The sequence below is a fragment of the Hemitrygon akajei genome, chromosome 13, assembly GCF_048418815.1.
Source record: "Hemitrygon akajei chromosome 13, sHemAka1.3, whole genome shotgun sequence".
Classification (NCBI taxonomy): Eukaryota; Metazoa; Chordata; class Chondrichthyes; order Myliobatiformes; family Dasyatidae; genus Hemitrygon; species Hemitrygon akajei.
In genome coordinates this window covers 13,948,074-13,963,399 of record NC_133136.1, presented here as the reverse complement: position 1 = coordinate 13,963,399, position 15,326 = coordinate 13,948,074, and the positions used below count along the sequence as shown (strand labels likewise).

The 15,326-nt window shown below is 41.1% G+C and overlaps 1 protein-coding gene across 4 annotated transcripts in view; it reads right to left on the bottom strand.

The window, feature by feature from the left end:
• oacyl (O-acyltransferase like) overlaps positions 1-13,207 on the bottom strand; it is a 70,030-nt gene extending 56,823 nt beyond the window's left edge. The window contains exons 1-5 of one of the 4 annotated variants that reach the window (XR_012101215.1): positions 12,959-13,207; positions 10,386-10,525; positions 9,017-9,095; positions 6,239-6,380; positions 5,905-6,143 (exon numbers count right to left, since the gene is read on the bottom strand). Coding sequence is in view for 3 of the 4 variants with exons in the window: in XM_073064178.1 (XP_072920279.1) it covers positions 5,905-6,143; positions 6,239-6,380; positions 9,017-9,095; positions 10,386-10,525; positions 12,959-13,103 (745 nt within the window). In the remaining variant the exon portion in view is untranslated. The remainder of the gene's footprint in view (positions 1-5,904; positions 6,144-6,238; positions 6,381-9,016; positions 9,096-10,385; positions 10,526-12,958) is intronic. The other 3 variants (XM_073064178.1, XM_073064180.1, XM_073064179.1) reach the window with 3 other exon arrangements.
• Between the last annotated feature and the right edge of the window lie 2,119 nt (positions 13,208-15,326).

Below are 15,326 nucleotides of genomic sequence, written 5' to 3'. Positions count from 1 at the left end.
CAAATAATTTACAAATTGAAACTATCCCTCATTTAGCAACTGATCTCTTGTCAAATGTGTTGTTTCACTGTTGAACTAAAAAAAAGACAAATGTGCTTTGGATTCAATAAGTTGAGTGAATTTTAGTGTGCATTTTGGAACATTATAGCAAATGGGGTATTGTTGCACAGTGGTCAAGTTATGGGTAAATATTCAAAGACCTGTACTTTTCTGCTGATTAGAACAAAGTACATAGAGTGCTGTGCAAAAGTATTAGAGATATATTATTTATATATATAAATATATACAAACCAATTTCATGACATATGTAAGTGATGATAAATCTGATTCTGATATGGGTCTCTATCGTGGACTGAGAGTGGGAAAGGGGAATCATGGTTGGGAAAAGGGGAGGGGAGAGCGGAGGGAGTGGGAAGCACCAGAGAGACATTCTGCAATAATCAATTGTTTGGAATCAAATGACCTTGCCTGGTGTCACAGGGATGGTGTGAATGTACCCGTGTCACTGCCCACCCTTGGCACTCCTTCTCTGTCACCTGTCCCACAACCCTCCCACAACGCTCCACCCTCACCATTCCCAACATCCTTTGCTCCAGCCTAATTTACAATCGCACTCTCTGCTCCACGTTGACAAATACAGTACTGAGCTATATAAATGTGCCTAATGATTTTTGCACAGTTCTTTAGAACATAAACAATACTGTGCTGTACTGCTTTATGTTCTACGTAATGTAGCACTGTACAGGCCCTTCATCCCACAATGTTGTTCTGACATAAGCTACTCCACGATCAACCAAACCGTTCCTCCTGCGTAGCCCTCCGCTTGCCTTTCCCTAATGTATCTGCCTCTACCATCATCCGTGGCAGTGTGTTCCATGAACACGCCACTCCTTGTGTAAAAAAATCTGCCTCTGACAGCCCCCCTATACGTTCCTCCAATCACATTAAAAGTATACTCTGTCATATTAGCCATTTTTTCCTCCCTTCCCTTCCTTATATCTGCTCAGCTAGGACAGTAGAGATGCCAGGCAGGATGGTTGAATGCTCCTCTTTGTGGGATTTGGGAAGGCAGGGAGGCCTCCAGTGTCCCTGACAACTACAATTGCAAGAAGTGCATCCAACTTAAGCTTCTAACAATCTGTATTAAGGAAATGGAGCTGGAACTAGATAAACTCCGGGTCATTCGGGAGGCTGAAGGGGGTGATAGGACATATAAACAGGTATTACACCCAAGGAGCAGGACGCAGGAAACTGGGAGGCAGTCAGGAAGGGGAAAGGGGTTAAGGGGTCGGTACAGAATAGCCCTGTGGCCGTCCCCCTCAACAACAGGAATATCACTTTGAATACTGTCGGGGGTGATGACCTAACAGAGGAAAGTCACAGTGGTCGGGTCTCTGGCACTGAGTCTGCCTCTGTGAATCAGATGGGAAGGGGGAGAAAGAGGCACTCTGTGGTGATAGGGCATTCATTAGTTAAGGGAACAGACAGGAGGTTTTGTGGGTGAGAGAGAGACTCCCAGGTGGTATGTTGTCTCTCGGGTGCCAGAGTCCAGGATATCTCAGATTGAATCCTCACTTTCTTAAGTGGGAGGGTGAACAGCCAGAGGTTGTGGTCCATGTAGGTACTAATGACATGGGAAGGATGAGTGGCGACATTCTGCACAGGGAGTTCAAGGAGTTAGGTGTTAAGTTAAAGGGCAGGAGCTCCAGGGTTGTGATCTCAGGAATGCTAGCCATGTCATGTGCTAGGAAGATTATACAGTTTAGTATGCGGTAAGGAGTTGGTGTGGGAGGGATGGCATAAGATTTTTGGATCATTGGGATCTCTTCCAGGAAAGTTGGGACCTGAACAGGAAGGACGGTTTGCACCTGAACTGGAGGGGAACTAATATCCTAGAGGGAAGGTTTGTTACTTATGCACACTGGGGTTTAAACTAGAGTTGCAGGGGGGTGGGAACCAGAGTGCTAGAGCAATTAGTGGAGAGATTGTGGAGACAGATGTTGGTAAGAACTCAGACAAATTCAGGAATCAAAAGGTTGAGCATGGTGTAGCCAGAGCCCTGAGCTGTCTGTAGTTCAATGCAAGAAGGACCAATAGGAATGCTGGATAATGGTGCTGAAGATGAGCGAGCTGGTTTGCAAACAGAGGCAATGTGTAGTGAGGAGAGGCTGTTGATAGGGCAAAATGGCAATCAACAGGATGAGTTGCAACGTAAAATGTGGATAAAATCGAAAGGTAGAAAAACTGGAAGCACAGTTGCAGATTGACAGGTATGATGGTGTAATCAACACTAAATCACTAAAATTGAAAGAAGATTATAGCTGGGAACTTAATGTCCAAGGATACACACTGTATCGAAAGGACAGGCAGGAAGGCAGAGGGGGCGGTGTGGCTCTGTTGGTAAAAACTGAAATCAAATCATTAGAAAGAGGTGACATAGGGTTGGAAAGTGGATTGGTGGTCATTGTGGATAGAGCTAGGAAACTGCAAGGGTAAAAAGACCCTGATGGGAGATGTATACAGGCCCCCAATCAGTAATAAGGATGTGGCCTACAAACTTCGACAGGAGATGGAAAATACATGCCAAATGGACAATGTTACAATTGTCATGTGGGACTTCAATATGCAGGTGGATTGGGAAAATCTGGTTGGTGCTGGATTCCAGGAGGGGGAATTTCAAGAGTGTCTACAAGATAGCTTTTTAGAGCAGCTTGTGGTTGAGCCTACTAGGGGATCTGCAATTCTGGACTGGGTGTTGTGCAATGAACCAGAATTGATTAGAGAGCTCAAAGTAGAAGAACCTTTAGGGGAAAGTGATCACAATATGATTAAATTCACCCTGAAATTTGAGAAGGAGAAGCTAAAGTCAGATGTATCAGTATTACAGTGGATTAAAGGGAATTACAGAGGCATGAGAGAGGAGTTGGCCAGAATTGATTAGAAAAGAACACTGGCAGGGATGACGGCAGTGTAGCAATGGCTGGAATTCCTGGAAGCATTTGGAAGGCACAGGATATATACATTCCAAAGAGGAAGAAGTATTCTAAAGGCAAAATGACACAACTGGGGCTAACAGGAGAAGTCAAAACCAACATGAAAGCCAAAGAGAGGGCATATAGTAGAGCAAAAATTAGTGGCAAGTTAGAGGATTGGGAAGCTTTCAAAATCCAACAGAAGACAACTAAAAAAGTCATCAAGAAGGCAAAAATGGAATATTTAAGTAAGCTAGTCAATGATACTAAGAAGGTATCAAAAGTTTCTTCAAATACATAAAGTGTAAAAGAGAGTTGAACGTGAATATCGGACTGCAGGAAAATGATGCTGGCGAGGTAGTATTGGCAGACAATAAAATGGCAGATAAACGGAATGTAAGTATTTTGGATCAGTCTTCTCTGTGGAAGACACTATCAGTATGGTGGAAATTCCAGGTGTCAGGGGGCATGAAGTGTGTGAATTAATCATTACTAGAGAGAAGGAGACTAAAAGGGCTAAAGGTAGATAAGACTCCTGGACCAGACGGTGTACACCCCAGGGTTCTGAGAGAGGTTGCTGAAGAGGTCGTGGAAGTATTAGTAATGATCTATCAAGAATCACTAGATTCTGGAATGGTTCCGGAAGACTGGAGAATTGCAAAGGTCACTCCTCGCTTCAGGAAGGGAGCGTGGCAGTAGAAAGGAAAGTATAAGCCAATTAGTCTGATCTCACTGGTTGGAAAGATGTTGGTGTTCATCATTAAGAATGAGGTCTCGGGGTAATTGAAAGAATATGATAAAATAGGCCATAGTCAGCATGGTTTCCTCAAGGAAAAATCTTGCCTGAGCAACCTGTTGGAATTCTTTGAAGAAATAACAAGCAGGATAGACAAAGGAGAATCAGTTGATATTGTGTATTTGGATTTTCAGAAGGTCTTTGACAAGGTGCCACACATGAGACTGCTTAACAAGCTATGAGTCCATGGTATTACAGGGAAGATTCTAGCATGGATTAAACTGTGGTTGCTTGGCAGGAAGCAAAGAATGGGAATAAAAGGAGCCTTTTCTAGTTGGGTACCGATGATTAGTAGTGTTCAACAGGGATCTGTGTTGGGACCGATTTTTTTTACATTATCTGCCAATGATTTGGATGATGCAATTCATGGCTTTGTTGCAAAGTTTGCAGATGATATGAAAATAGGTAGAGGTGCAAGGGAATGGACAAAGAAATAGCAGAGGGAAAACAGTGTCAGGAAGTGTATGGTCATTTACTTTGGTAGAAGAAATGAAAGCAATGACTATTTTCCAAATGGAGAGAAAATACAAAAAACTGAGGTGCAAAGACACTTGGGAGTCCTTGTGCAGGATTCCCTAAGGGTTAATTTGCAGGTTGAGTCTGTGGCGAGAAAGGCAAATGCTATTTTAGCCCATTCACTAACAAGAGAAAATCCGCAGATGCTGGAAATCCAAGCAACACACACAAAATGCCGGAGGAACTCAGCAGGCCAGGCAGCATCTATGGAAAAGAGTGAACAGTTGACGAATTGGGCCAAGACTTCAGCTGTTTACTTTTTTTCCATAGATGCTGCCTGGCCTGCTGAGTTCTTCCAGCATTTTGTGTGTTGTGACATTAGCACTCATTTCAAGAGGACTAGAATATAAAAGCAAAGATGTAATGGTGAGACTTTATAAAGCACTGGTGATGCCTCACTTGGAGTATTGTGAGCAGTTTTGGGCTGTCGCCTTAGAAAGGATGTGCTGAAACTGGAGAGGGTTTAGAAGGGGATCAAGAAAATGATTTCAGGTTTCAATAGCTTGTCATATGAAGAACGTTTGATGGCTCTGGACCTGTATTCACTAGAAATCAGAAGAATAAGTGGTGACCTCAATGAAACCTGTCAAATGCTGAAAGAACTTAATAGAGTGGCTGTGGAGAGGATGTTTCCTTTGGTGGGAGAGTCTAAGACCAGAGGACAGAGCCTCAGAATAGAGTGGCATCCATTTAGAATAGAGGTGAGGAGGAATTTCTTTAGGCAGAGAGTGGTGAATCTGTGGAATTCCTGGCCACAGGCAGCTGTGGAGGTCAAGTCTTTATATATATTTAAGGCAGAGTTTTATAGATTCTTGATTGATCAGGGCATGAAGGGATACGGGGAGAAGGCAGTAGACTAGTCTTAAGGTCTTATTGTCATACTGGGAAAAAGTCTCTGGTGTTCCATTTTATCTATGCCTCTTATCGTCTTGTGCGCATCTATCAAGTCACCTCTCACCTTCCTTTGCTCCGGGGAGAAAAGCCCACACTTATTGAAGTTTTTAATTAAACGTCAATAGCATTATCTGTACTGTTAACTTTTTGTTTCAGAGGTGGCTCTGAAGGCGGTTGTCCAAGAGAGTAAAAGAACGATGTGCAGGAATATGGACAAATTTCAAAATGCTTCAGAGTCAATTATACAAAGTTCTCCCTTCTATCAGGTCACCTTTCATCCTCCTTCATTCCAAAGAGCAAAGCCCTAACTCATTCGGCCTTTCCTCATAGGACATGTTCTCTAATCCAGACAGGCTCTGAGGTTCCCACATTGACTTCATCAGCCATCCTAGAACCCACAAAACTGGACTAGAAGCCATCATCAACGTTGAAGCACCATTTAAAATGATAAAACCTCATGCTGAACCACAGTGATTTTGCTTTTCACAAGAGCTTACATTTACCCTGCTGACTTCTTTTGTCAGAGCACAAGATTTGTTGCTGACTTGCCTCAACTTAAGTTAATTTCAACTAGAAGCTCTGGCTTTTCTAATTGATCTCCAATATAACAATGAAAACTGTTACTGCAGTAACCTCTTGAATTTCCTCAGTATGTTGTTTCATTCTTAATGCAGATCGAGTTTCAATCTGCATTTTCTTTTCATCAAGTTACCAGTAAAAACTTACCTACTCTGCTTTTCTCCTCAGGTTCGTTGGTTACACCATGTTCTGGTGAGTCGAGCTTGCAGTTTGTGATACCTTCTTGTAGCTGTTGACCGTTTATTTTGTGACATGAAACTGTCTCATAATTCTTGTGAGCTGGGCTTAAAGCATCTTTCATTACTTTGCCAGAGCTTTTCCACTCTTTTATTGTTATAAATATGGACCCGGCTATCGTCATGGCAACGAAAAGAGCAGCAACAAATCTGTTTTAGAATGAAAAGACTGTAAGATGCAGTCTCCATATAAACACAAAAATGTGATGTTAAGTGATAATATATTGAATACGTCTATTACATACATACAAATGCCAACAACGACATCAATGTGAGGTGTGTTATTTTGGCAGTAAACACTTTTCACCCTGTATGTAGCATTGGCAACGATGAATGACAGCATTGGTGAAGGAGCGATGAAGGACCTGTTCTTGAATGTGAAAATTCCTGAAAATAAAACACAAATTAGTGTTCTATAAAACACTGGGGATCCTGCAGACTCTGGAAATGCTGTAGGAACTCTGCAGATCAGGCAGCTTCCGTAGAGACAAATAAATAGTTGATGTTCTAGCTCTCAGTACAAAACATCAACTGTTTATTCTTCTTTATAGATGCTGCCTGCCCTGCTAAGTTCCTCCAATACTTTGTGCGTGTTCTGTTTGACAGAAAAAATTTAAAATCAGTCTCAGCTGGCCAAATTTAGCGGGAAATTATATAACAGTATTAGACAACAGTTTCCCTGAGTGTTACATAAATTGACAAGTTTATGAAACCACTTCTGTAAGTGAGAATTACATAGCTGATATGCATGTGTAATATATTACATGTCTAATCTGAACTACACAGGTCAAAACAACCTGTTCCAGTCCATGAATGTGATCTGGATAGATAAACCCCAAGCATTTTGCAAATACACTGATCCAAGCCAGTAAGCAGCAGAGATGGGCTTGATCTCGTTTTGCAGACTTACTTCTGTCCATACTAGGGTATACCAAAACCTTCACTCTATTGGCATGCCTCTAACCTGTAATATTCTGTGACTTTTTGCTCTTGGACTTCTGCTTTCGGACTTTATTCCCTGGGCTATAGGAGAATAAGATTTGATAGAGGTATATAAAGTTATGAAGGGTTTTAGATAGGGTAAATGCAAGAAGACCTTTTCCACCGAGGTTGGGTGGAACTGGAAGTCATTGGTTAAGGATGAAAGGAGAAATGTTTAGACTATACACCATAGACCTCTGAGCAGAATTAGGCCATTCAGTCCCTTGAGTCTGCTCCGCCACTCCATCATGGCTGATCCACCATCCCTCTTAACCCCGTTCTCCTGTCTTCACCCCATAACCTTTGATTCCCTGATTAATCACAAACCTATAAGCCTCGGCCTTAAATATACACAATGACTTGGCCTGCACAACTGTAACGGCAAAGGATTTCACAGATTCATCAGCCTCACCTCTGTTCTAAATGGAGCCTCAATTCTGGAGGCTGTTTAAGGGGAACATGAGGGGCAACTATTTCACTCAGAGACTGGAGAGGGTTCCAGCAGAAATGCTGAATATAGGCTTGATTTCAACATTTAAAAGATGTTTTGGTAAGTACATGGACGGGAGGGGTATGGAGGGCTATGATCCAGGTGCAGGTCGATGAGACTAGGCAGAATAACAGCTTAGATGGACCACAGAGCTTGTTTCTGTGTGGTAGTGTTTCATGACTTTAACAGTATACACTCTGTTATATACAGTGAAATTTGTCTCTTATGAGTACTTTAATTTTTCAATTTTAATTTTAATTACATGGTTTGGAATTTCTCAACAATAGTACTAATTTTCTTTACCACCAACTGAAATAAAAGAGTCTACGTACACTTTTAAGTTGGGGGGGCAGGATTGAAGGGCATTCCCATTGTCCGATTATAATAGAACCTTGTTACCTCTGGTGCTCATTGCAACTACTTTGAACGAGCGACCATGGCTGTACTCTACTATAAGAAAACAGCCTTAAAGGTAGCTTAAAAGCAGTTAGAACTTAAATGAAGTAGAGACCATTACGTTAAACACTGCACACAAGGGGACAATCACCACAGGAATCAGTGATTGGAAGTTTTTTTTTTATTTGTTCTGCATCTTAAAACTGAGATAGCCTGAGTTGGATTTTTTGAGATATCATAACAACCTCTGCATCTTTAAGTACAACTTTTCTTCAAAAGTTAATAAATACAGGATATGTAACAGGTAGGCTGGGCCAGACGGATTGAAAAGGCGGGGTGTTGGGACCAGAGGCAAGGGTTGTGTCGGGCTGCTCGCTGCCCTGTGACGTTTACTCCTCTCTCTGCGACGCTGAAGCTGAGGCTGTGGCCTGCTCCGGCTGCTCTCGGCTTAGTGCCTGCATGCTCCGTGATGATCTGCTCTGCTACCTGAAGAACTGAGGCTGAGACTCTGGGCCTGCTCTTGCTGTTTGGGACTTCGTGTCTATGGACTCATTTGTGTTCTGAATGCTATTGCCTGCTTTCATTGTTTGCACGATTTGTGGGGTTTTTTCTCTCTCTCTCTCTGCAGATTGGGTGTTTGTTAGTCTTTTTTTAATGGGTTCTTGTGGGGTTTCTTTGTTTTGTGGCTGCCTGTAAGGAGATGAATCTCAAGGTTGTATCATCTATACATACCTTGATAATAAATGTACTTTCAGCTTTGAATTTTGCCTCCTTCTCACCCACAAATCAGCACACCCAGGAATGAAGATTAAAAGAACAATTGAAAGCAGGTGACATAAAGATTTTAAGGGAGAAAATTAGCTTTATTTGTCACATGTGCATTGTACATACATTCATATGCATCCAACAATAGGGGCAGCCACAAGCGTCACCATGCCAACACAGCATGCACACAACTTACTAACCACAACCCGTGTGTCTTTTGAAAATGAGGGAGGAAGCCCACATGATCATGGGGAGAAGGTACAAGCTCCTTATAGGCAGAGCTGGGAATTGAACACTGGTTACTGGTGCGGTAAAGTGTTACTCTAACCACTACTCTACCCATAGAATATTACAGATATTTAGTATATTAGAGCAGATTTTTCAATCTTACCAAGCCACTCAAGCATCAATATATCATCGCTCTTACAAGAGCTGGGCATACAAACAGCAATATTATAGTAAATCTTGCCCTATTCAAAACAAAAGGAAAATGTAATTGTTAGGGTTGATAACCCCAAAACATTAAATTAATTGTAAGGAGAACAAGAGAGTCAGGAGTGAGAGTCATAGTTCGAGTTTACTTTAATCGAGGCACGCACTTATCATGTGGTAGCCCCATGACATAGGTAATTCACGCATTTTTACACATAACCCAGAGTGAATTATTCAAATTAGTATGCTTAATCAAACATATTTACAATATTACTGAAACATTAAATACATATACTTATGATTGTGTGGCAAAGCACAGCTCCAATGGCATATTCAAGTTTACTGATGACATCACTGTCATAGGCCAAACCAAAGTTGGCATATAGGAGGGAGATTGAAAATCTGGCTGAGCGGTTCCACAACAAAACCTCTTATGCAATGTCAGCGGGACAAAGGAGCGGATTATAGACTTCAGGAGAAGGAAACCAGAGGACAATGAGTCAATCCTCAGAGGACCAGAGGTGGAGAGGGTCAGCAACTTTAAATTCCTCTGTGTTATTATTTCAGGGGAATTGTCCTGGGCTCAGCAAGCAAGTGCAATTACAAAGAAAGCACAGCAGCACCTCAACTTCCTTAGGAGTTTGCGAAGATTCAGCACGACATCTAAAGCTTTGACAAATTTCCATAGATGTGTATTGACCGGCTGCATCCCAGCCTGCAGTGGAAACACCAATGCCCTTGAATGGAAAATCCTACAAAAGGTAGTGGATATGGCCCAGTCCATCATGGGTAAAGCCCTCCCCACCACTGAGCACACCTACATGAAACACTGTCACAGGAAAGCTGTATCAATCTCTCTGCTCCCGTCAGGAAGAAGGTACAGGGGCCGCAGGACTCACCAACCATTGTCAGGAATAGTTAATACCCCTCAACCAAACGGGATAACTTCACACAGCTTCACTTGCCCCATCAACAAAATGTTCCCACAACCAAAGGACTCTTCATCTCATGCCCTCGATATTCATTGCTTATTTATTTCTTCTTTGTGTTTGTAGAGTTTGTTGTCTTATGCACTCTGCTTGAACATCCCAAGTTGGGCAGTCTTTGATTAATTCTGTTATGGTTATTATTCTGTAGATTTATCGAGTATGGCCTCAAGAAAATGAATCTCAGTGTTGGAAATGGTGACATATTCAGTATGTACTTTGATAATAAATTTACTTTTAAAAGATATCTAATATAAATTAGTATAAATTACTATAAATTTACTAATTCAGTTCTATATGACAGATAGCAAATGTTTGATTGATTGAGGAGCGATGCTATACCTGTTGGATGGTTAATTTACAATATTGTCCACTAAAATTTCCGGAGGAAGCTTGAGCTGAGGTGCATTCACTATATGATCCCAATTGATCAATATTTCCGTGTAGAATATTGCTGTTTTCCTTCCCAATGGAGTCATACACTGAATTTCCCAAAAGAAAAAGATATCATTATTATTTGTTGCTGACGACTTTTCTTGACATAAGCAAGTTCTGAAAGGAACAGTAGGTGTAATGAAATAAAGACAAAATCAATGCCATCAGAGTGGATGGTGTGAGGATGCTTCCTATAATGGAGGAGCTTAGATCAGAATTTACTTACTGTCCATTATGCCACTGGCATTTAGGGCAGCAGTGAAGGTCCTCCATCTCTGGTGGTGTTCAGAGCTTCCTTCATTGTGTCAGTAACTTCCTCTTGGTTTTCACTACTGTCAGTCATACAAGTCCCATGTGGAGATTCGGGAGTACCGTCACACTCAGATGTAGGATTCTTTCATTGCTGTTTCCATAGCAATTTTGGTTTAACAGTCAGGGTTATTAGACCTGAGCTGAACTCCCGAACCTGGAGGACCGGTGGACAGCTCTTAGTCTGGCCTCTACCCTTTGACCTGTTTGGTATGGGCGACCCTACCAAGAGCCAAATCATAAAGCCCTGACTCCAGCCAGCATAGCTTTCCAGGTCAGTGAGGCACGCAAGCTTCCAAACCCAACAACAAGATTGTGGTCCTCTTAGAGGATTTAGAACAGATTTGAGGAATAATTTCTTTAGCCAGAGGGTGGCAAATCCATGGAATTCATTACAACAGACAGCTGTAGATGCCAAGCTATGGCTATATTTAAAGTTGACGGTGATAGTTTCTTGATTAGTCTGGGTGTCAAAGGTTACGGGGAAAAGGCAGAATGGGGTTAAGAGGGTTAACAAGTCAGCTATGACTGAATAGCAAAGCAGACTCAATGGGCTAATTCTGCTCCCTCTTATGGTCTGATAGGAGGTTACAAAGTGTTGATAATTTCTGTCATTGTACGACAAGAAAAGAGAATGAGTAATGAGAGAATAAACATTTAAGGTACAAGGGGATGCTATCAGGAGGCTGGAGTTGGTGACACTGAACATACATACCACCAGGCACATGTTCAGTTTCTACCCCACTGTTATGAGATTATTGAACAATTCCCAAGTAGAATAAGTTTGACTCTTGATCTCACAATCTACCTTATTGAGATCTTGCATCTTATTATCTACCTGCACTGCACTGTCTAACTGTAACACTTCATTCTGTTATTCTTTACCCTTGTACTACCTCAGAGCACTGTTGTAATAAATTGATCTGTATGAACAATACACAAGACTGTACCATGGTGCATGAGATGTTAATAAACCAAACTACCACTTCACTCTAAGTAAAGAAAGGAAGATAGTTGGTTCAACTATCCAAACCTACTCAAAATCTGCATTTCTGAACGTCCCAACCAATACCGCAAAGGTACTTTGTGTATTTGATTCTTTTGTCTAATACATACAGTCCTAAAAGGCAAAGTACTATACTTCCTTTCCTACTTGTCAGAATGGAATTCTTAAATCCAGAAACACAAGAGTGGTGACGAAGGAAAGGTTTCACTCAGAAGTCAAAATTCTGAACATATTCTGGCTGAGTTTCATCTTTTCTCCAGAAATGGCACAGGCAACATGACATAGTGGCCAACTTACATGAACTTAATCTTCTGCCTCTTTACATATTTTTTTTTCTTTTTGATCCATTCTATTTCTTCCTTATTTCCTTTTCTTTCAGATCTGAACTTTAATTGCACTAAATATACAACACAAAGTCCACAATTCCCCGTTTCATTTCCATTTCATTCCTGTGATTCTGTAATCCTATTTCACGTGGATTCTTCACCTGGAGGTCCAGTTTATTCTCTTAAGACCATAAGACAGAGGAGCAGAATAAAGCTGTTTGGCCATCAAGTCTACTTTGCCATTCCATCATAGCTGCTTTATTCCTTCTCTCGCCCCCATTTTCATGCCTTCTCCCCGTAACCTTTGACATCCACAATAATCAAGAACCTATCAACCTCCAATTTCAATATACCCAATGACTTAGCCACCACAGCCATCTGTGGAGATAAATTCCACAGATTCACCACCCTCTGGCTAAAGAAATTCTTCCTTATCTCTCTTCTAAAAGGATGTTCTTCTATTCTGAGGATGTGCCCTTTGATCCTAGACTCCCCCCACTATAGGAAACATCCTCGCCACGTCCACTCTAGGCCTTTCAATATTCAAATCAATATTTCAATTCACTAAGTTTGAGAAAGTCTGCAAATACTGGAAATCCAAAACAACACACAAAATGATGGAGGAACTCGTCAGGTCAAGCCACATCAATGGAGTGGAATAAACAGTCAACTTTTTGAACCAAGACCCTTCCTCAGAACTGGAAAGGAAGAGGGAAGATATCAGAACAAAGAGGGTGGGGAAAGGGAATGAGGAAGTTTCAATAGGCTTGGGCATTTTAAATCTTAGATTAAACACAATATAATACTTCTTGGGAAAAGACAGCATTTGATGTACTTACTCATTACGGCATATTCTTCTGGAGGCTCAGAATGAAGATCCTGAAGAAACTTAATGCTATCTTCTAGGCACTTTGAAGAGAGGTTTCTATGTAAAGTCCTACATTGTTGCAGGGCCAGCATAAAAAATATTAAAACTCCTAACATTTTTGCTAGGTAATAAATCTCCCAGTGCTGCCCTTTGGATATATACTGGACATGATCTGTGATGTCATTTGAGATCAGCTCTTAATGCTACTATCAAAATGGCACGTCAAAAGATCCAGATTTATACCATGAAAATTTAAAGCATGAAATTGGTCCTATTCAAAGGAAAATATAAAATTGTTGAACATCTTTTCTGCTGAAGGACACGTATGTCCACAGGATTAAATTCCCTTCTGAGAGAACAATAATCACAGCATCTTTTCAGAGACAACACTGATTCACCGCATCATTGTCATGGTCATTACCTGTGAAAACAAATTTATCCAAGTAAGTTGAGAGCTTACTACAAACTGATTTCCATTGACGACAATCCCTATTAAGTTGTATAATGAAGTGACATTCAATTCAATATTGCTGGGAAACAAATTTTTACAAGGAAATAAATTTGCAAAGAAACAAAATAAAAGCACTTGAATCCATTTGCAACAAGGGAAAAAAGTATGAAATGTTTTAGTAAATTCACAAAGCTTGTAAAATTTCTTTACAACTAATCAATACTTTCTAAATAGAGTGGCTGTAATGAAATAGGCAGAGTAGACGGTCTAATGAGAACTAGAAATTACATTTTCGCATTCATGCATTCGATAGTAAATACATTGCTTGTTGCGGCAATTAGCCAGAAATTAAATACATGACAAGCCAAATTGAATAATATTATTTTGAGGTTTTCCAGGTTGCTTTTAATAATAGGCAACTTATTACTAAGAACAATAAGGTTTAGCTTTCCTACAAAGATCAACTGAAGTCTCTGTATCAACTACAGTACACGGCAACACCTCCAGTATGACCATATGTTCATGGTCTTCTGCTGCTGTGCTCCATCCACGTCAAGGATCAACATGTTGTGCATTCAGAGAGGTTGTTCTGCACATCACTGTGGTAACATGTAGTTATTTGATTTATTATCGCCTTTCTGTCACTTGAACCAGTCTAGGCAGTCTCCTCTAACAAGGCACTTTTGCCCACGCATCTGCTGCTCACTGGATGTTATTTTATATATCATACCATTCTCTGTAAACTCGCACAAGTGCTGTGCATGAAAATTGCAGGAGATTAGCAGCTTCTGAGATACTCAAACCACCCTGTCTTTCACCAGCAATCTTTCCACAGTCAACGTCACTTGAATCACATTTCTTCCCCATTCTGATGTTTGTTCTGAACAACGACTGGACCTCTAGACCATGTCGGCACGCTTTTGTCTATTGAGTTGCTGCCACATGATTGGCTGATTAAATATTTGCATTTACGAGCTGGTGTACAGGTGTATATTACCTGTTAACTGTCGGATAGAGAGCACATGCACTGATTGCTGTCAATAATTAAATCAAAGCTTTCTCTTTTCTGCAAGCGATATCATAGTCCAGCCTGAGTTGCCAGGGGAGGAGACGCTGAGGCAGTGTGGGAGAGGCCTCTGTGGGCACACTGGAATCCGTTCTAAGTTGAGGGCTGGCCCCCTTTGGTCAGCGCTTTCTGTCTAGTGTTCATTTGATTCTGCTCACCAGTATTCACTCGGTGCTGCCCTCTGGTGTTCACTCAGTGATGCCCTCCACGGTTTATTTTGTGGAAGAACAAGTTGGTCCATACCAACTTACCATGCCAAGACAGTCATGCCACCCAGGGACTTGGGCTATGTTTTTTTTTCCTTTGTGGCAGTATGGTTTTCTGAGATCATAAACATATGTGCTATTTGTGCTATATGCAATGTGCAGTGTGCTGTTGGTAATGTATTTTGTGCTTAGTCCCAGAGAAATGCTGTTTCATTTGGCTATATACATGTATGGTTGAATGATAATTAAACTTGAATTTGAGTGATTTCATTCCTTTCCACACTGAAGTACCTCTGGCTACATATTTTATGTACATTTTATCAGAGAATATGCTTTATTTCTATCCATATTTGATATTGACTTCTTAAGCAAGACTCCAGTTCCTTTGTGGAAATGACTAATACCAGAGAGCATAATTTTAAGGTGGTTGAAGCAAAGTATGGGGGGGGGGGGGTGACAGAGATAAACACAAAGATGAGAAAATCTGCAGTTGCTGGAAATCCAAAGCAACACACAAATGCTGCAAGATCACAGCAGGCCATGCAGCATCTATGGGAAAGATTAAACTGTCAATGTTTTGGGCTGAGACCCTTAATCAGGACACTGACATCGATGT